A 22,245-nucleotide genomic window follows, 5' to 3' on the forward strand; every position below is an offset into this window, starting at 1 on the left:
GCCTTGGCCAACGTGACCCCAAGAGATAGTGTGGAGCCGCACTTGCGAGCCAGGTATCCCCGGGCAGCTGCCTGGAAGGACACAATGATGTCTGTGACCTTCAGGTCCCGCTCTTCTTCTAGCTGGGCCAGAACCCCTGCCCGGAAGAAGATCTTGCTTTGTCCCACGCGGTAGAGGTTGGGGTCCAATTCCAGGGCCTGGATCTGTGAGAGTGGGGGAGGGGTCATGAGGAGGAAGGGTGATCCAAGGGGAGGCTCCAGTTCAACCTCCTCCACCACCTGAGACCGTGCACACACACGTTCACACTCATGCACCCACCCTCAGCCTCTACCTCACACTCACCATCTTCTCACAGGCCTGCTTCCCATCCATAAAGCCCTTGGGGATGGCATTGGGTGTCAGGATCTCGTACCTGAAGTGGGTGGGGAGGGGTGGGGGAGGGGTGAAGAGTAACAGCAAACTGTCACCATGGCCAGGCACTGGGTTCAGAGTGACAAATAGCAATAATAACAATAGCAATAGGAACAGTAAGAAAAACAAATATTTAAGTATTACCGAGGGCCACACACCAGGCTGAGAGCATTAATACCACCACCAATGGCAACATCATCAATATGTCCTAGGTGTGTCCACTCCTAGGACACACCACGTGCTGATTACGAGTGTTTAATTACACCAACACCATAGGTCATTGAGACGTAAAAGAAAGGTGTGTCTCGGAAGTGTGAGAATAACAACAAATAGGGGCTGATGCTCTTGAACTTATTACGTGTCAGGTCCTGAGCTAAGTGCTTTACAGCTGTTTCTTTCACATTTCTCAGTGCAACTCCAAATTTTAAAAGTACGTTTCATAAGCACCCATGTGTCTGTCCTCAGAGCCTTTCTCCTGCTGTGCCCTCTCCCTGGATCCTGACATTTCATTAAAAATAATGCATACCAGATATACAACATATATACACAAACACATATATCATATACATAATATTATGTATTAATGTCATATATTAATATGAGATATTTTTTGACTGGTGATTGGGAAACGTGTGTGTGTGTGTGTGTGTCTGTGCGTGTGTGTGTGTATCAGAGTTTCTCAGTCACCAGGGATCTTGTTAAAATGCAGATATTAATTCAGTAAGTCTGGGGTGGGGCCTGAAAATGTGCATACCCAGCAAGCTGTCCGGTGATACTGATGCTGCTGGCCTGGGGACCACACTTTGAGTGTGAAACTGCAGACCTGCAGCAGCTACTGGCCACACGCAACTACTGAGCCCCTGAAACATGGCTGGGGCAGTTGGGCAACTGGATTTTTAAATGCGGTTCATTTTAACTAAGTGAGCAGGGGGGACTTCCCTTCCCTTCCCTGGTGGGCCAGTGGTTAATACTGTGTGCTCCCAATGCAGGGGGTCCAGGTTCGATCCCTGGTCAGGGAACTAGATCCTGCATGCTGCAACTAAGACCCAGCACAGTCAAATAAATCAATAAATATTAAAAAAAAAAAACAAAACTGAATCAGTGTAAAATATTTTTCTGTTCAACACAATTTATTTCTTTTCTTTTTTTTGGCCGCTTGTCTTGTGGGGATGTTAGTTCCCCAACCAGGGACTGAACATGTGCCCTCAGCAGTAAAAGCAGGGAGTCCTAACCACTGGACCGCCAGGGAATTGCCACAATTTCATTGTTTTGATAGGACTACATTTCACTTTGACCACTGGAAATTTAGTGTCTGAATTGAGATGTGCTACAGGTGTAAGACATACACCAAATTTCGAAGACTCAGTAGGAATAAAAGAATGCACAATGTCTCAGTACTAATTTTTTATATTGATTACATGTTAAAATGATCTAATATCTTGAGTGTACTGGGTTAAATAAACTCTTATCATGTAATTTCACCTGTTTCTTTTTACTTTTAAAAATATGGCTACTAGAAAATTTTAAATTGTATATGGGGCTCACATTCTCTTTCTATTGCATGGTGTTGCTATATACAGCTTGCATGAAGCATAATTTTTGTTATAATATTCACCATATTACTGGCTTATTATATGTTGATATTTTTTTCTTCTCTCCTATTCGACTGCGTTTTTTTTTAAAAAATAAACTTATTTATTTATTTATGGCTGCATTGGGTCTTTGTTGCTGTGCGCAGGCTTCTCATTGCGGTGGCTTTTGTTGCGGAGCACGGGCTCTAGGTGCATGGGCTTCAGTAGTTGTGGCACACGGGCTCAGTAGTTGTGGCTCACAGGCTCTAGAGCGCAGGCTCAGTAGTTGTGGTGCACGGGCTTAGTTGCTCCGTGGCATGTGGACATTTCCCAGACCAGGACTCGAACCTGTGTCCCCTGCTTTGGCAGATGGATTCTTAACCACTGCACCACCAGGGAAGTCCTCGACTGCATTTTTATAAGAAATGCCGATTGCGATACCCAGATCGCAGCATAGTACTCTATGCCCTTTCTCTTGGGGAGTCCAGTGAATGGGGGCATTGCTCTCCCATATCACAGAGGAGAAAGCTGAGACTCAGTAACCAAAGGAACTTGCCCGGAGGCCCCGCCCCTCCACTCGCGCTGAGGCCCCACCCCTGACCCCTCCCAGAAGTAGCAGTTGGGGTGCTTTGGATGCAGGCACCCAAGCCCTACCCCACCCCATGCCGCTCACCTCTGCCGGAATTCCTGGAAGAGGATGCGGTTGGGAAAGCCCTGGCGACAGATGCGGATGCCCTCCAGGACGCCGTTACAGCGCAGCTGGTCCAGCACCAGCCGCGGCTCCAGCTTCCCAGCCTGCAAAGAGCAGTCACAGACATGCGAGGTCAGTGGCTGCCACACGGAGGCGCCACTCACTGGATAGCAGCTGTCAGGGGAACTCAGGTGGATGGCAGTTTGGGCAGGTCAAAAATGGTTGGCAATTTCATCTGGTTCAACCTATAATTTACTGAGCACCTACTACATGCCAGGCAGAAATGCCTGCCCCAGGGAGCTCACTATCCACTGGGAGAGGTCGACAATAAATGAGGTCAAGACATCACAAACGTCAGAAGTAAATGAGTACTAAGTGCTAAGGGGCAAAGAGCAGAGGTGAAGGAGGACGGAGAGTGCTGAATTTGCATAGGACAGTCTGGGAAGGTGATGTGTGAACAAAGCACGTACATCATCATTTTTGGTAGTTAACTTTCATTGCCTTTTCTTTCTCTTACCTGCTTTTTTTTCCCCCAAAGTAATACACAAATGGTAAAAATCTAAACACTACAAAAAAATTCAAATTACACATTCTGAAAAACAACTCTTGCCTTGCCCAGGCCCCCAGAGTGGTCAACACAATACCCAGGTTTTTATGGAGCCTTCTAGATCAGTTGTTCTCAACCCAGACTACACACTGGAGTCCCCTCACATGCTTAAAAAAGCAAAAACAAACAACAAACAAAACCAAAAAAAAAAAAAAAAGCCCTGGCCCCAGGCTAGGGCAGAATATAAATATCTGGTGGGGACGAGGGTTAAAAAATGAGAACCACCATTCTGTATCTTTTTCAAGGGCTATCTAAGCATATATGTATTTATTCATCCATCAAATGTTTATTGAATATTCACTGTATACCACACAATGTGTTCTAGGCACTGGGGACTCAGCAGTAAAAAAGGAGATAAAAGCCCCTGCCCTCAGAACGTCCCAGCAAAAAGGGAGTTTCTGTGTATTTATTATTATATATGTTCCCTATTCCTTGGTAATCATACTTCCATTCTGTGGGAGGGAGGGCGCTATTCCTCCCGCTATGCTCTCAGTCCATGAGTGGCTAGGACTGACCTCATCCTGGCTCCAGACATGGTCATGTGACTCAGGCCAGGCCAATCAGGCTGGTTCAAGGGTGGGCACAAGAGCCATCCTAGGCCAGTGAAAGCCAGCCCTGGGACTTCTGCTACATCCATGCTGCCAGAGGCTCTCTCTTTCCTTTAGGGTTGCTGAACTGAAAGAATGAAAGTCTGGAGCCACTGGTGGCTGCCGTGCCACCCTGAGAATGGAGACAGAGATTCATCAGAGAGGAGGCAACACATAGAAAAGCAGAGCCAAGCAAAGGAAAAAGACTCCTGACGTCACCGTTTGAGCACCTGGATCCAACTGTGTCTGAACCTAATCATGGAATCTTCAATTATGTGAATCTATACATTCTCACTTTTCTTTTTTGGCCGTGCCCTGTGGCTTGTGGTATCTTAGTTCCTCAACTGGGGATGGAACCCGGGCCCTCGGCAGTGAAAGCATGGAGTCCTAACCACTGGACCGCCGGGGAATTCCTGATACATTTTCACTTTTGCTTAAGCCATCTTAGTGGCTCTCTCAAAAGAGCCCCAAGGAAATGGCTGAAAATAGCTGGAAATTGGAAATAATATATAGGATGGTCTCACAGTAACATTTTGGTTTTTTCCCTCCCTCCCTCCCTCCTTTCCTTCCTTCCTTCCTTCCTTCTATCCTTCCTTTCCTCCTTCCTTCCTCCATTCCACCCTTCAACAAGACATTTGGCAGGCTTGAGTGGGGAGGTGCCCAGCAAGGTCAGGGGACTGATTACATAAAAGGGGACTGAGAAAACTAGTAAATGTGTGCTATATTACAGGATCTCACTGTTGCTAAAAAGAGATGTTGGACTGGAACTTGACATACTGGTGGGAACTCATAGTTTTCAATATATAAAGATAGTTACAGAAATACACATAGATGTTTAAGTGTATGTACACAGATATGTGTGTACATGTATATACATATGTGTATGCATGCACGTACACTAGTGTGTACGTACATAGCTCTATTTACTGAGAGGTCCTGGGAGTGACACCTTGATACCATGGAGCACACCTAGCACCCAGATCTTAGACTGTAAGCACCATTCTCCACTTAAAAGGACCAAGGCTCTTTGGAGAAGTGGCTGAGTCCATGTATGCCATATTTCATCAAATAAAAGCCACTATCAATTGTAAAACACACTGTTATCTTATATACCACCAAGAAAGAAAAGCTCTTGTCAATTAAACTCTGACAGGCCTTTGATTGTAAGCCACATCCCAACTTCAGAGATGCTAAAATGTCACAATAAATGTGTCTTAGATTTGATAAAATATGGTTATTTACAGCTATGAGAAACACACAGATCCACCTACTCAATAACCACAGCTCCTACTTTCTGAGGACAGTATAAGCCCCAGGCACCTAGTTTCACCTTCTACTATGCTGACCCTTCTCTACAGGGCCTATTCTCTGATTTTCCCAACAAGAAAACTTATTGGTGGCCTAGGAGGCCAGGCATGGTCTCCCCACACTTACATGACACTCCCAGCTCCAACGGTCTTTTTTCCATCCCTTGTACCTTTCATGCTCCAACCAACCACTGGGCTTCTGCACAAGCTGTTCTCTGCTTAGAATACCACTTATCCTTCCAAGCTCAGACCTCACCTTCTCCAGGGAGCCCTCCCTGACTTCACTGTATTCCCACTACCTGGCACTTAGTAGGTGCTCAGTAAAACTTAAGTCCTATGAATGAATGAATTTTCCTAACAGGGCATTGAGCCTGGGAGGGAAAACAACTTGCTCGAGGTCACACACCCAGTCAGAAGTGAGCCTGGGGCCAGACATGGTTCCAGCCACATCCAGCGACTGGGACTTTACCCACTGCCAGAGCTGCCTTCCCTCCCCGGGCTGGGTCACTCACCCTCTTCTCGTGGTTGGGGATGATACAGCGGACGAAGCTGGGGTTGGTGTTGCTGAGTGTGGCCATGAGGCGGCTCAGGGACTCCTTGTAGAGCTGTCCCACCGTCCGGAACATGCCCCGGCGTGGGCGGCCACCAGGCGGGCCATCCCCAAGGCTGTTCACCTGCTCCAGCCCCACGATGCCCTCCACTGTGGGAGGAGGAAACAGATGTAGAGAGAGAGTAAAGTCAAAGGTCAGTTTTAGGGGGCTGGGTTGGCCAAAGGTCAAGGATCTTATTATTTATAGGACCTGGCACTTTACATATGAAACACCTCTCACAGCCTAGTAAGGTAGGTGTTATCAGCCCATTGGACTGACCAGCAAACTGAGGCTCAGAAAGATGGAAGACTGTGCCCAAGGCCACACAGCTTAGGATCCGAAGACCCAGGATCTGAACCCAGGCAGTATGAATCTTCTCGAACCCTGGTCTCTGACCCTTCTTTTCCATTTTCCCTATCAGCAAATGATGATGATGAAGATAGAAAATGCTTCCTTAGCATTTATTCTCTGCCAGGCACTGCTCAAAGCACTTGACATACATCAGCTTATTTATAAGCCTATAAAAATCATTCCCATTTTATAGATGAGGAAACTGAGGCACAGAGAGGGAAAAGGGCGATAACCACAGCTGCATTTTCAGGAACTTGAAACAGTGTCACATTAACAATGTAATGAAGTCTGGTTTTATTACGATATTTGAAATAAAGCAATATTTAAAATAAGGCAAAAAATTAAAAATACATAAATAAATGAAAAAACATAAAATAAAATAAGGCAAACTGCCTCCAGAGTCACCATTTTCCCAGAAAGGCCTGATTTCATGATAATTTTCTTTCCCTATTGTCATTTGATGCTGTCACTTCAACTAGTGAGAAATATGCACTCCTTTGTCTTAAATTCTATGTACTGAATCATTCCCAGTTTCTCAAGAACCTGCAGCTGGGGCAGAATCTGATGGCCTGCAATCCCCAATCACGAGGGTTATCACGGTCAACTAGATAACTCGCTCTGAGGGCAATGCTTGGCACACAGTGGGGGCTCAGATATGGCATTGTTCCTCCCCAGGTTCAAGTCTCCCTCCTACCGCCATGCTCCTAGTTATTTTCAAAAGGATAATTATCATTTATTAAGTTCTTATAGCACAGGTAAGAGCAGAGGCTCTGGGTTCAAATCCCAGCTCTGTCCCTTACTGGCTGTGTGACCACAGGCAGGTGACTTAACCTCTCTGTGCTTCCAGGTCCTCATCCGTATAACAGGGGTAACAGTACTAACAGCTGCCTGATTAGGTTGTTCAGAGGATTCCATGTGTTAATAATGGTAAAAGGGCTTTGCACAGTGCACAGCACACAGTACGGGTTCAATTAATGCCAGCTGATACTATCACAGTTGTTTGCACTTTTACATGCGGTTTAGTTAGAAGAAGGCCTTGTGCTGCTACAAAGAGTCTGGAAACTGCTAAGGGAGCCAACAAGGGGTGGGGACAGGAAAGAAGAGGGAAAGATCTCTGTATGGTAAGGAAAGGGGATAGATGTTCAAAACCAGGCTCCCGGTCCAAAGGGCCCACCCTCCTTGTCTGGCAAATCTCACCCGTTGATGCACAGCAACACCCACCCCCTGACGGAGAAATGGCAGAGCCGTGCCTCCCTGAAGATCCTGGGGGCGACGGTGGGAAGGAGCCAAGGAAAGAGAACTGCTGCAAGCCCCCGTGTTCTGGGTGGGGGTGAGGACAGATGGGGGGAGAGGCAGGGAGATGGTATGGGAGGTGCAAAGGGAGCAGCATGAGAAGAGGCAGGAAGAAAAAAGAAGAAAGGGTTATTAGTCAACAGCACAGAGCAAAGCAGGAAGAGGAACCTGATCCTGGCCATGAACTTTTAAAGCCAGGGAGACTGTCCTGTTCAGCTTTATGAGGGCATCAATGTTGGTTGAAAGGGCGAATGTCCCCTGCGAATTTAATACCCGGGGGGGAAAAAACTTCTCTCCCCATAGGTTGAGTCTGTATCTGTTTTATTAGGTATCCCCTTTTGCCCTGGCCACCAGGAAGCTCAAGGACTAACTCAAGGCTCCCACCCAGCTTGTTGAAGAGAGTTTGTCTCATTTCCCTTTTCCCCTGGGCTTCCAGGATGCTGGGTACCCAACTCTGGGCTGTCAGGATGCCCGAAAGCAAAGCCAACTCTGGGCTCAGGGCAGCTGTAGTAGAGACTGATGCAGAAATGGCCCCAATCCCCCACCCCTCTCTGTGACTTGCAGCTCCTTGAATCTGGGCTGGCCTTGTGACTTGCTTTGTTCAGAAGAACTGTGGAGGAAATAATACTGTGTGGGGTTCCAGTCTAGGACTCAAGAGGCTTTGCCACTTCTACTTTCTCCCTTGGAACACTTTGAGAGCCGAGCATATATAGGATGGAGCATGTGAAGGATTAGGGGGAACATCACGTGCTCATGAACATGGCACAAATTTTTTTTTTTTTTTTTTTGCAGTACGCGGGCCTCTCACTGTTGTGACCTCTCCCGTTGCGGAGCACAGGCTCCGGACGCGCAGGCTCAGCAGCCATGGCTCACGGGCCCAGCCGCTCCGCGGCATGTGGGATCTTCCCGGACCGGGGCACGAACCCGTGTCCCCTGCATCGGCAGGCGGACTCTCAACCACTGCGCCACCAGGGAAGCCCCGGCACAAATTTTAAAGAAGTTGACGGGGAAGATTTTCAGTCTGAAGGAGATGATTCTCGGCAGAATCTGGTTCTGTTACTGAACATCAAACAATGCTTTTCAATCCCTCTTGTTTAAACTATATGAGATACTAACATCAAATTTCTCTGTCTAAAATCAGCTCACCATATCAAGGTGTGCTATGCCCTTTCGCTCTGTGAGTTTGTTTTGGGAATGACTCATCTTGCTTATTTTGTTCTCTTGTCCAATTGCATGGGCTGGCGCTTCCACTACTATGCTTTTCACTTCAATAAAAGATTAAGGCAAACTGACAGATTCTGGAAACCCAGAATCAGGAAACCAAGATGCTGGTTCTGTCCGTTTTATAAAATCATCTCTCAAACCTCCTCTAAGGATGGAGGGCAAAGATGGACGGCAAGGATGGACAGGGCTTGCTGGTCTGAAAGTGTCAGTCTGAAAAGACTGATGGCCAAACTCACATGGGCCTTGTTGGAGCAGGAAAACTCCAAAACTATACCTGGGTTTTAGCTCTTTTTTTTCTTCCCTGAATCCCTGAAGGGAACTTTGGGAGAGATCAACGAAAGCAAAGCCTAGAAGTTGACTAACCTGTAAATACTGCCCTTCCGAGTTCTCTTGTTGTTATTAATTCTTTTTCAGTCGAATCTCTTGATTTTTTTTTTTTTAGGGATCATATGCCATCTACAATTAATAACTTCATTGCTTCCTTTTGAATATTCATATACTTATTTCTTTTTCTGGTCTGATTGCATAAACTATTATCGCCCAAACAGTGTTTCCCAGCAGTGTTGACAGTGGGCATCCTTGTCTTGTTTCTGATTAAGGAGGAGTGTTTTATCATTGAGTGTGATGCTGGTTTGAGATATCAATCAATCAATCAATCACTAATTGGAATCACTACCGGAAGGCTGTCTGGCCTACTGGCACCAGTTCTGCCTCTGAGCTGACAACTCAGGTCTGGAACAAAAGTGTTCACACTGTGAGTTGGGAGAAGGGATGCACAGAGCTCCAGGGACAGGGCCTGCGGAAGCTGGTCCTTACCGTCTTTCCAGATCTCTGCCGTTAGCCGGTCTGTGCTCTGGTGAAGCAAGGCTGCGACACTGTCATTCAGAGGGTCCATGTTTTTCATCAGCCACTCATTGGCCTTGTAGTCAACCTGAATGAAATTGGGCACAGGAGGGTGGTGGGATGGTGGGTCCACCAGCACTGCTGATTTCCCAGGGAGCCTCCCAGAAGCTCTGAGATTCCCAGCTCTGGGGCTCACCACTCAGGAGAGAGCACTGGTGGACACCTTGTGCCCATATCCTGAACTGCACCCACCCGCAGCGTGGTCCCTCTCCCTTTCTGTATTTCCCTTAAGAGGACTCTGCCCACCTCTGGGACCTCGTCCACCAACACTTCTTTCCTTATTCATTTAGCCACTCTGGTCCTCAAACGTGCAAGCTCATTTCCACCTCGGGATTTTGACCCCTGCCGTTCCCGCCACCTGTGATTCCCTCTCCGTGGATTTTCACGTGGCCAGCTCCCTTCCACGGAATCACAGTCTTGACCACCACGATTCCCTGCACACGTTCCCCCCCACCAGACGGTGGCTTCCAGAGGCCAGGGCCTGAGTCTGACTCACAACCAGCAGAGGACTGGGCACACGGGAAATCTTAGCAAATGTCTGGAAAACAACTGAGTTCTAGAACAGAACACATGGGTCTCCTGCCCCTCAGCCTTTGTGTATGCTGTTGCCTCCACCCATTCTTTTCTGGCTACGGGTTACTCATCATTTATTTTATTATTATTTTTTAAAAGATTTATTTATTTATTTGGCTGCACCAGGTCTTAGTTGTGGCATGCAGGATCTAGTTCCCTGAGTGGGGATCGAACCCAGGCCCCCTGCATTGGGAGCATGGAGTCTTACCCACTGGACCACCAGGGAAGTCCCCACTCATCATTTAGACCAGGGATTGGCAAACAATGGCCTCTCGGCCAAATCCACCTCCTTTTATAAATGAAGTTTCAGGGACCTTCCTGGTGGTCCAGTGATTAAGAATCCGCCTTCCAATGCAGGGGACGCAGGTTCAATCCCTGGTTGGGGAACTAGGATCCCACGTGTCGTGGGCCAAGTAAGCCCGCCCGCCACAACAAAGAGGCCGCACAGGAACCGAGACCCGACGCAGCCAAAAATAAATAAATAGGGCTCCCCTGGTGGCACAGTGGTTAAGACTTTGCCAGCCAATGCAGGGGACACGGGTTTGAGTCCTGGTCCGGGAAGATCCCACATGCCGCGGAGCAACTAAGCCCGTGTGCCACAACTACTGAGCCTGCGCTCTAGAGCCTGCGAGCCACAACTACTGAGCCCGCACGCCATGACGCCTGTGTGCTTAGCCCGTGCTCTGCAACAAGAGAGGCCATTGCAATGAGAAGCCCGCGCACCTCAACGAAAAGCAGACCCCGCTCGCCGCAACTAGAGAAAGCCTGCGCGCAGCAACGAAGACCCAAAGCAGCCAAAAATAAATAAATAAATTTAAATAAATAAATAGATAATTTAAAAAATAATAAAATAAATAAAGTTTTATTGGAATACGGCCTTCATTTATGTGTGAACTTGTGGCTTCTTTCGTGCTCTCATGGCAGAATTGAGTAGTTGTGCCAGAGACTGGCCCACAGAACTGAAACTATTCACAGAAAATGTTTGCTGACCCTTGATTTAGAGTTCAGATCAAGCATCACTCTCCTCTGTGAGACCTTCCCTGGGATTCCTCCTCTGGACCTTGACACGATCCACAGCTGGCCTCATTAAAGCACTCATCGGCCTTATATCCCGATGGTCTGTCTTCGTCTCCTTCCCAGATAAGGACCTTTGTGAGGACAGAATCATATCTGACATGGGTCTCCAGCTTTGCTCAGCACAGGGCTGAGCCCACAAAAGGCATATGTTGGCCAAATGAGTGACTAAAATGCACCTAATTCTCCACCTGGTGAACTCCTATCCATCTCTCGAAACACACTGCAAATATCCCCTCCTTGAGGAAGCCTTTGCTGACTTCATCAGACAGAGTCCTCACTCCTCCAAGGGCTTTCCTACCCCTGGCCTGGCTGTGACTTGTCCCAGTGGACACCAGGTGGCCCCTGCTTTCCCTCTGCACCCTCCCTTCATCCTCACTCCCACCCACAGCCCCCAAGGCTGGCCCCTGCTCCCTACCTTGCCCGCATAATGCAGGACGCTGAAGTCGGCCTGATCCCGCAGAGTCCTTGGCCGCTGGAATTTGGGGTGGCCACCCTGCTCTTGGGCCACCTTCTCCACAAAGGACTTGTCTGTGGCCTTTGGGAACCAGCACTCCTCATCCAGCAGAGCGAGGAGCCCAGGGGGGTTGGCCTGACCATTAACAGAGGAGGGCAGAAGAGTTAAGTCAGATCCCCAAATACTGGACACTTAGGTTGCTGCTAATTTTTAGTTCTTGTGCCACTTGGGACCTAAGAGCAAACACGAGAACAACCGTTATGGCCATCGATTAGCCCTTGGATTCGAGCCACGCCCCATGGCAGGCATGTTCTGGGTTCTAATCGTCCAGCAGCCACACGGATCTATGCCGTTTTCCCCATTTGACCGATGGAGAGGCCTGAGGCCGGTGGGGTGAGGAGCTGGACCAAGGTCGCGCGGAGGGTGGAGCGGCCGTGGGCTCACCGGCCGCTCGATGAGGTCGATGCAGGGCTGCAGGTCGAGGCCGAAGTCGAGGAAGGCCCAGGGGATGCCCTCGCGCTGGTACTCCTCCTGCTCCAGCACGAACATCGTGTGGTTGAAGAGCTGCTGCAGCTTCTCGTTGGTGTAATTGATGCACAGCTGCTCGAAGGAGTTCAGCTGCGGGGGGAGGGACCCGTGAGAGAGGGGGACAGGGACCCAGAGAGAGGGGGGCAGGGCCAGCCCCCAGCCAGGCACAAAGCGCAGACCTGGAAGATCTCAAAGCCGGCGATGTCCAGGATGCCCAGGAAGGAGGCGCCTTGGCGGGGGCTACGGTCCAGGGCTCGGTTGAGGCGCAGGACCAGCCAGCGGAAGAGGCGCTCGTAGGTGGCCTTGGCCAGGGCCTCCAGCGCGAAGTCAGCCTGCAGGTCAGGGCACACGGTGAGGGCCCAGCCTGCACATTAGTGCCCCCCGACCCCGCCCTGCCGGCAAGGAGGTACTGGGTGCGGACGGAGCCCCATCGTGGTTCGTCAAGAGCAGATCATTAGTGACGCCCTACTGTGCGCCGGGCACTGTGTGAAGCGCTTGGGGGCACATTAGTTCATGAATATTCCACCCAACCCTTGAACCAGTTTCCACGGCAGAACAGGTAAGAGGGTGGAATCTGGAGACCAACATCTAGATTGGAATCCTAGCTCTGCTACTTAGAGGCTGTGTGACCTCAGGCATGTGAATAAACCTCTCTGTGCCTCAGTGTCTTCATCTGTAAAATGGATCCTATCAATAGTACCTTGACTGAGAGCAGAACCCAGGTCAGTGTGATCCCCAAGCTCATATCCCTCACTGTGCCTTCTCTGTCCTAGCACCTCGAGAGCCCAGCCTGGGGTCAGGCAGAGGCCTCTGCCCCAAAACTGGAATTCTGAAAACATGTAGTCTGTGTTCACCTCTCCCCACCCTCACTGCCACCACCCTTATCTGTGCCGCGGTCATCGCTTGCCGGGACTATGACAGCGGCCTCCTTGTGTCTTATTGCTTCCACTGGGGCCCCCGGACCCAATTCTCCACACAGTAGACAAGGGAATCTTTACAAAGACAAACTGAACCAAGTTATTCCCTGGCTTAAATCCTCACTGGCTTCCTGCTGCACTCTGCATAAAACTCACCTCCTTATTGTGGTTCCTAAGACCTCATGTGATCTGTCCCCTTCCAACCTCTCTGACTGCAGCTTCTACCACCCTCTCCCGCACTGTCTAGTCTCACTGATCTCCTTAATGCTCCCAACTTGCCAAGCTTGTTCCAGCCCCAGGGCCTTTACACATGCTATATTCCCGTTGTCTTGAACCATCCAAGTCTCAACTCAAATGTCACCCCTTCCGAGAAGACTTTCCCGAGCACCTCAATCCATTCCTTTGAAGAAAGCACCCGTTTCTTCCTTTATTATCTGATTCCCTACTACAGCCTGAGCTCCCTGAAGGTGTGGTCTTTGTTTCCATGACTGCCTTTATTCTAGCACCTAGACCAGAGTCGGTAACTGAACAGACACTCAGCAAAAGTTTGTTGAGTGAGCGAGAAAAAACTGGCATAAGCTGCTTAAAAATCCAGGGCCCTCCCTGCGCCCACCTGCCGCCAGCCTTGCCCACCTGTTCCTTGGTCTGTGCTTTCTGCACGTAGTCCCGGCCAACTTTGATGCGGGGGGTGAGCAGGGCGCGGGAGAAATCTGTCACCCCCAGGCCCAGGAGGCGGCAGAGCTTCTGCGCAGCTGAGGGCGAGAGGCACCAAGATGCGATCAGCACCGGGAGGTGGGGACAGTGCAGAGTGGGGGAGGGGGGAGAGGGTGCCACCCCCCCACTGTTGGTGGAACACCAGCCTTTCCCGCTAGAGGTATTACGGGTCCTAAAGGTGTGTGCATTCTCCAGCCCAATAATTCTCCTCCTGGAACCCTAAGTTGGCAAAAATAATTCTGGATGTGGGCAAAAGCTGGACTAGGAGGATGTCCGTCCCAGCACTGTTTACAATGGAGAAAACCAGGAAGCAACCTGAATGTCCAACAGCTAGGGATTGGTTAGAGAGTCAGGGTGCATCCATTTGAACAAATGTTCTGCAGTCACTAAATACTATTATAAATAATAATTATTTATAACATTATTATTACTAATTAATAATATAAGCATTATAATTATTATTTAATAAATAATAATTATTATAAATTACATGGTACACTTAAGGTGTGTACATTTCATGATTTGTATGCTTCACTTCAAGTCCATGAAAGAACTGTAAACAAATATTGGACGCCAGTAAATGATATACAGGCTGAAGGGTCTACACCAATATCTGAGATTTTGAAACGCGCCAGAAAAGGAGATGGATGAACAGAGGATGCAAAGATATTCGATAAAGCAAGTGTAGTAAAGTGTCAGTGGCAGAATCTTGGTGGTGGATCTGGGTGTTCGGTATAAAATTTTTTGAACTTTTCTGTATGTTGGAAAATGTCTCAATAAAATGCTGGGGGAAAACTCTTGGAATAAGAGTTCAGTGAGGTGGCCAAACCTAAAAGAAATCTTTAAAAATTCACTGCTCTTCCCTATTTTTGTAGGAATAGAAAATTGCCAAAATGTTAATAGCTGTTTTGGCAGAAGATGGAGGAAGGGCTGTGTGGGCAGGTGTATTTCTTCTTTCGCCTCTGAATTAAAATGATCATTAAGAAGTGCTTTTGTGCCTCTATCACTTGCGTCACAGGAAGATACTACAAACACTCAGCTCCAGCAAAAGAGAAAAACACTGAGGAAGAGACACATTAAAATGTCAACAGTGGTTATCTCTGAGAGGTGATGAGGATTTAAGTCAATCTCTCTCTCTCTCTCTCTCTCCCCCTCCCTCCGATGCAATTGCAATTTCTAATTCTTCTACAGTGATTCTGCATTATATGGGAATATTTAAAAACTGAAAAAACAGCATGGAGCACTATGCTGTCAGTAACAGGGTGACTTAACAGGGTTCTAAGCCCTTGGTGTGTACTTGGCCAGCCGGTGGAGCCTGGGGACTGCTTCTCCAATTAATGTTTGCAAATGCAGAAAAGGAAATACAAGGGATTCCGAAGGAGATTAATTATACTGACATACAGTTCTCCTCACAGAACCCAGGTGAAGCAACCCCAGTAGAGTTCTAGTTAATGACCTTGAAAAGTTATCCCCATTGCATTAAGGGGGTGGGGGGAAAGCAGGTTTCAAAACAGTTTATAAGGTCTGACCCCAATTTTGTAAATCAAACGAATGAGTATGTATGGCACACCTGCTGGGTGTGTGAACCTGGCCCCCAGATGTCACAGGGATAGCTCAGATCAGTGACATCGTGAGAGATGCCCCTTCCTTCATATGTTCTGTGTTGTACAGCTTTTGAAAATAGCCCATAGGGTGTCATAATCAGGACAGAAAGCTCTTCCCATCTCGAGGGGAAGGCGGTATAAAGCAAGATTCCATTTCTGTGATAATTATTTCCACATTGATACAGACGTAGAACAAAGCCCAGAGAGAAATGCCCCCAGAAGTGTTAGCAGTAATTATGGGTAATTTCCCTGCCTTTATACTTCCCTGTCTTGCCATATTTTCTTCCCCACTCAGATTGTATTATTTTATAATAATAAAGAAGCAAAGCTATTTCCATTTTGATAAAAAAAGGAATATCAACTATACTTCTGCTGAAAGGCAAAAAACCCCCAAAAGTATATATATGCAGAGCGCAGAGGCCAGGAGGAGATATGGCCAGTGCTAATGCTGGTTTTCTGGGAGGGGCTGGGATGATGGAGGGTCCTGCTGTCCGCGCCCCCTTCCACCTTGGCACACTGGTATTGTTCAAATTTTCAGCAGAGCTCACACTTTTTATAATCAAGAAAAGAGTGGACAGTGTTATTTTGGTAAAGATTCAGCAAAGGGCAGGAAATCAGGGTGGTCCTGGATGGGAGGTGGGTCTGGCTGGGAAGGGAGGATGCTCTGTACGTAGGTGGGTAGCAGGCCATGTGGTGGTACCTGTGTTGTCAGGCATGGAGGCTTGATCGGTGTTCCGTTCTCTCTTCAGGACAATGTTGCCAAACTGGAGAACGGCCGAGACCATCCGCAGCATGGCTAAGGGGCAGCAGAGACACAGATCAGCGAGGCTCAGGGTCCTGACATGTGGTCTGAACTAGCCCCTTAGAAATCTAGCTTAAACAAGGACCTACTGTATAGCACAGGGAACTATACTCAATATCTTGTAATAACCTATAATGGAAAAGAATCAGAAAAAGAATAGATATATGTATATGTATGTATAACTGAATCACTTTGCCGTACACCTGAAACTAACACAACATTGTACATTAACTATACTTCAATTAAAAAAATAAGATAATAAAAAAAAGAAATCTAGCTTAAAAACCTTATGTCAAATTATACCACCACCTGACACCAAGCAGGTCTTAAATACATGAACGGATAAATGAATTCTGTATTTTATTTTAGTTTTTGGCCACACTGCGTGGCACGAGAGATCTCAGTTCCCTGACCAGGGATTGAACCCGTGCCCCCTGCAGTGGAAGAGTGGAGTCATAACCACTGGACCTCCAGGGAAGTCCCTGAATTCTGTATTTTATATTCAAAGTTTGCTTTATCGTCATTTGGTGTCTGCTCATGTCCATTTTACAGAGCAATGCATAGAAGATTTAAAAGGATTTAGAGAAATGAATGAGGAAGATCTTTAGCAATATGGAAAGATTTCTAAAATATCGAGTAAAAAATTCGAGGTGCAGAATGGTATATATGGCAACCACTATCTACGCAAAAAAAAAAGGCAGAAAATGTCAAGGTCAGTCAATTTTCCTTATTCTTGGCAATTATGTTCTATAGGGTCACCTGAAACACTGAATTATCGAATGTGAACAAATGTTCCTATGGGGGAATACAGGTTTGGTTCCTGGGAGCCTCTGGTCACATTTTCATCAACTGATCAACGCATCACCTTGGTTTATGTGTGTTTCTGTTTAAAGACACCTTATCTGATGGGAATGTAAACTGGTGCACCACTATCTAAAACAGTATGGAGGTTCCTCAAAAAACTAAAAATAGAATTGCAGCAATCCCACTCCTGGGCATATACCCAGACAAAATTCTAATTTGAAAAGATACAAGCACCTCTATGTTCACAGCAGCACTATTTACAAAAGCCAAGACATGGAAGCAACCTAAATGTCCATCGACAGATAACAGGATAAAGAAAATGTGGTACATATATACAATGGAATACTACTCAGCCATAAAAAAGAATGAAATAATGCCATTGGCAGCAACAGGGATGGACCTAGAGATTATCATAGTAAGTGAAGTAGGTCAGAAAGAGAAAGACAAATGTCATATGATATCACTTATATGTGGAATCTAAAATATGACACAAATGAGCATATCAATGAAATTGAAACAGACTCACAGATACGGAGAACAGACTTGTGGTTGCCAAGGGGTAGGGGGGTAGGGGAGGGAAGGAGTGGAAGTTTGGGATTAGCAGATGCAAACTAATGTATATAGGATGGATAAACAACAAGGTCCTACTGTATAGCACAGGGAACACTCTTCAATATCCTGTGATAAACCATAATGGAAAGGAATATGAAAAAATACACACACACACACACACACACACATATATATAACCCAGTCACTTTGGTATACAGCAGAAATTAACACAACATTGTAAATCAACTATACTTCAATAAAATTTTTTAAGAGACATCTTATCTGATATACAGCATTGATTCACACTGAACTCACAACCAACATTCACTACAACTGGAGTCTGAAGGAAGCTCTTCTCACACACGTATTTTCTCTGTAAAGCACATCACAGCCTTCCTGCTCTTAGGGACACCGGACAGCATTAAGCACTACATTTAGGGGGACATTTCAGACAGTGAAATCACCAACCAAAAAGCACCCCCAAAGTGAAAAGCATGGCACTCAACAGACTGTAGAAAGGACAGTGGTTTACAGTATGGGCTGGAACAAGAAGGCTGAATGTCACCCCGTGAGACTTCAGTTGGGTGCACATTGGACAACTCAAAACTTTCACTCCTCTGTGCATGACAGCAATGACCACAAAAGCACCAGGATTGCTGGTTTGGGGGTTACGAATAAATGTCGTGTGTAGGTGAATTCTCCAACTCGGACATCGTAAAAGAAGATCGATTGTATTAATATTTGCACATCTGGGCAAAGCGGCTAGAAATCGCGCCGTGAGTGGGCAATGCTGCCCCCAGAGGACGTCTCGGGAACGTGCAGGGGTTGTTAGCATAGGGATGGGGGCCACCCGGGCAACGTTTCTGGATGCCACAGAGACTGGGCAGGTGGGAACCAGAGGAGTTGCCCTTCTGTATCACAAAGAGTTGCCCACATTCCGTTTGATTGCGAAACGTCCCAGTGGACATTCACGTCTGTGAAATCATGGTTTGGAATGCTCTGAGACTAATCCCAGCAGTTTTATGTATACACACAAAAGTGTTTTGTGTTTGGTTTTAACACACAGTGCATTTTCTAGGAGGATAGTCACTGAGGAATCCGAGGGAAGGCTGGTCTTGTTCAGAACTTATCAAGATTTGGTCATCTCGTCAAAGCCTCCTTGTCTCCACCCGCAAAGCTGCCCTCGGCTTGGAGTGGACCATATAACACGCCTACATCAGGCTGGGCTCCTGTCTGCTGCTTTCGTGGTGATGCTTCAGACCAGCGCCAACATCCAGCTACCTCATCCACGTTCCTCCTAGAACAGTCTTCACGATTTACGGATTGAAAAGGACACTGATCTATTTTCACTTACTCTGTGCCAGGTCCTGTTCCAAACACTCACAAATGACCTCATGTCACCTTCGGAACAACTCACTGAGCCAAATCCTGCAATAGCATCTTGTGACGGGAAACAGTAAAACCCCCATTTGACAGACAGGGAAACCGAGGCACATTCGGGTAATCAACTTACCCAGGATCACCCAGCTCATAAGCGGCATGGCTGAGACACACCCGGCGGTCTGGCCTTGGGGTCTGTATTCTTAACAGCCGTGCAGCCCTTTCCGTCCCTCTTTTAGCATAAAATTCGGACGTTTGTACGAGCGTAGAGCACACACAGAGAAAAGCACACAAAGCACCTCCATGCAGCTCAGTGAGATCTTACAAAATGAACACACCAGTGGGCCAGCCCCTCAGAAGCCCCCTTCTGGCCACTCGCTGAACTCGGACAGATTGCACACTCACAGGATTGCAAGGAAGAAGCCAGGTTCAAAAGTGCACGGACTGTACGGGTCTGTTTGTTCCAAATTCAAGAGCGGGTGAAACAACTCCATGTTGTTAGATGCCAACACAATGGTGATGGGGGTTGCGGTGAGGGGAAGGGGCTTGAGGGGGCTTCGAGGTGCAGGTGATATGGGGTGTCACTTGCAGAAATTCCCGAGCTGGGTGCTTTGGCACCGCGCTCATTTTCCGGTGTCTATGCTACGTAAGCTTCTGTACAAAGTTTACTTAGGAAAAGGGAGTGGCGGAAGGTGGAGGGGGGAGCCCTTCTGGGAGACCCATGCCAAATATGCGTAACCCGAATCTAATCACGAGGAAACACACGCACGTTGACAAAACAACTGGTCTGTAATCTCCCCAAGTGTCAAGGTCACGAACGATAAAGACTCAGGACCGGTTCCAGATGGATGGAGAGTAAAGTGTGACGACTAGATGCAACGTGTGTGATCCTGGACTGGGGAAGTGTGTGTGTGTGTGTGTGTGTGTGTGTGTGTGTGTTTGTTTAACTTAAAAAATTTTTTTTTTTTTGCTATAAAGGACATTATTGGGACAGTTGGCATAAGGTCTGTGGATTAGATAACAGTACTAATAGTGCCAATGTTAAGTTCCTAATGATGATACTGTACTGTGTTTGTGTCAGAGAATGTTCTTAGGAAATAAGCACAGACAGATTCGGGGGGGGTGGGGGGTGGGCGGTAAGATGAGTAATGCCCCCTCTCCGCAAAATGTCCACGGTCTGAATCCTGTGAATGTTACCTTGCAGGGAAAAATAGACTTTACCGATGTGATGAAATTCAGGATCTTAAAACGGGAGATTAATCTTGCATTATCCAGGTGGATCCAGAACGTAATCATAAGCGTTCTTATAAGAGGGAGGCAGAGGGGGAAGGCCACATGAGCAGAGGTTGGAGTGATGCATTTTGGGTTTTTTTTTCAATTTTTTTGGCCGCGCCGCGTACCTTTCGGGATCTTAGTTCCCCAACCAGGGATCGAACCCAGGCCCTGGCATGAAAGCGCAGAGTCCTAACCACTGGACCACCAGGGGAGTCCCTAGAGTGATGCATTTTGAAGACGCAGAAAAGGGCCACGAGCTAAGGCATACGGGTGGCCTCTGAAAGCTGAAAAAGGCAAGAAAACGAATTCTTCCCAGAGCCTCCAGAAGGGACCAGCTCTGCTGACACCTTGACTTTAACCAGTAAGACTGATTTTTGACTTCTGACCTCCAGAACTGTGAGGGAATAAATGTGTGCTGTTATAAGCCACTTCGTTTGTGGTCATTTGTGACAGTGGTCATCGGAAATATGAAGGGTGAAGGGATCCCTGGGCTACACCCCTACTCTCGAACAGCTCAGAACAAGTAATTAGAAAGACAGACAAGGATAAAGCAGATGTGGCAAGATAGTAATGTTTGAGGAATCTGGGAGAAGGTATGCAGTGATTTTGTGTACTCTAAAACTTTTCTGTAAATCTGAAACTATTCAAAATAAAGAGGTTAGGGACTTCCCTGGTGGTCCAGTGGTTGAGACTCACGCTCCCAATGCAGGGGGCCCAGGTTCGATCCCTGGTCAGGGAACTAGATCCCACATGCTGCAACTAAGAGCTTGCATGCCACAACTAAAGATTCCCCATGCCACAACTAAAAGATCCTGCATGCCACAACTAAAAGGATCTCACATGCTGCAACAAAGATCCCGCGTGCCGCAACTAAGACCCAGCACAGCCAAATAAGTATTTTTTTAAAAAAAAAGAGGTTAAAAAAATCCCTGAAAACAGAAGGGGGGGGGTGTTGGTCACTGGCCTGACAGCTTCAAGAAGCCTTACTCTGAAGGACACACAAGAAACAGCTAACAGAGGTGGCCTCCTGGGAGCCCGGGACACTGGAATGATCATAGACTTTTAGTTCTTTTTGAATTTCATACCCCTTGAAACGTAGTCAAAAAAAAGATCACTGCTGAGAAAAGACTCAGTTTCTGGAATTAGACAGTGAAATTGCAGTGATGATTCACACCACCTTGTGAATATATTACAAATACTGAACTGTATACTTGACAATGGCGAATTTTACGGTCCATGAATTCCAGTCCCCCAGGGAAAAAAGGTTTTGGTGTAGTTTTCGGGGCACGCTGGGGTGTGCAACAAATCTGAATTTTTCCTTTCGATCTCCATCAGGATCGTAACTCCTTGTGGAAAGTATCTGTTCCTTATTCACCTAACTGTATCCTCTGCATACAGTAAGCACTCCATAAATGTGTTCACGAATGAACTTCAGCTTGCCACTTTGGGGGGAAGAATTCCTTCCACAGTCCCCACTACTTTTAGGATTCAATCTTATCCCTTATCAAGGTCTTCGGCACCCTGTCCCCAATCCTCCCACCTGCTCCAGCCTCGGGTCCCCTCAGTTACTCCAACCAGCCAGGCCAACCTCTTTAATTCCCGCCGACACCTGACACTCTCTCTTGCCCCCAGGCTTTTGCCCTGGGAGTTCCCTCCCCATAGAGGCTGTCCAGAACCACCTACACCTGCTTAATTCCTGCCTGACCATCAGGGCTCAGCCAAGTGCCGCCTCCTCCAGGGGCTGCCCCGCCCCTTCCCAGACCCCACCCCCCACCCCCCTGACCCACAGTCACTGCTCCATGCACCTTCCAGCCATCACTCTTCCAGGGGATCAACTTTAATCCACTTGTGTGATTTGATGCTCCCTGGGTCTCAGCGCTCCAGGGGGCAGGGGCTTGTTCTGTCTTGGTCACGGTTCATTTCTCCCAGCGTCTGCAGGGGTCTGGCCCGCAGACTCCATCATGTGTTGAATGAATCGATATACGAATGAACAAATGGCCAAGAGTTAACTAGTGGGGGGGCACATTACT

At 47.5% G+C, this 22,245-nt stretch overlaps 1 protein-coding gene across 3 annotated transcripts in view; it reads right to left on the minus strand.

Moving 5' to 3' along the window:
• Window positions 1-22,245, minus strand: part of MYH14 (myosin heavy chain 14) — a 90,267-nt gene that overhangs the window by 43,459 nt on the left and 24,563 nt on the right. For all 3 annotated transcript variants that reach the window (XM_024768494.1, XM_024768492.1, XM_024768493.1), the window contains 10 exons: window positions 16,103-16,198; window positions 13,718-13,836; window positions 12,347-12,499; window positions 12,084-12,257; window positions 11,601-11,774; window positions 9,449-9,563; window positions 5,687-5,874; window positions 2,656-2,777; window positions 343-412; window positions 43-203 (listed from right to left, as the gene is read on the minus strand). In XM_024768494.1, coding sequence (XP_024624262.1) covers window positions 43-203; window positions 343-412; window positions 2,656-2,777; window positions 5,687-5,874; window positions 9,449-9,563; window positions 11,601-11,774; window positions 12,084-12,257; window positions 12,347-12,499; window positions 13,718-13,836; window positions 16,103-16,198 — 1,372 coding nt within the window. The remainder of the gene's footprint in view (window positions 1-42; window positions 204-342; window positions 413-2,655; window positions 2,778-5,686; window positions 5,875-9,448; window positions 9,564-11,600; window positions 11,775-12,083; window positions 12,258-12,346; window positions 12,500-13,717; window positions 13,837-16,102; window positions 16,199-22,245) is intronic.

Source organism: Neophocaena asiaeorientalis, unplaced genomic scaffold, assembly GCF_003031525.2.
Source record: "Neophocaena asiaeorientalis asiaeorientalis breed wild unplaced genomic scaffold, Neophocaena_asiaeorientalis_V1.1 scaffold629, whole genome shotgun sequence".
In the NCBI taxonomy this organism is placed as follows: domain Eukaryota; kingdom Metazoa; phylum Chordata; class Mammalia; order Artiodactyla; family Phocoenidae; genus Neophocaena; species Neophocaena asiaeorientalis.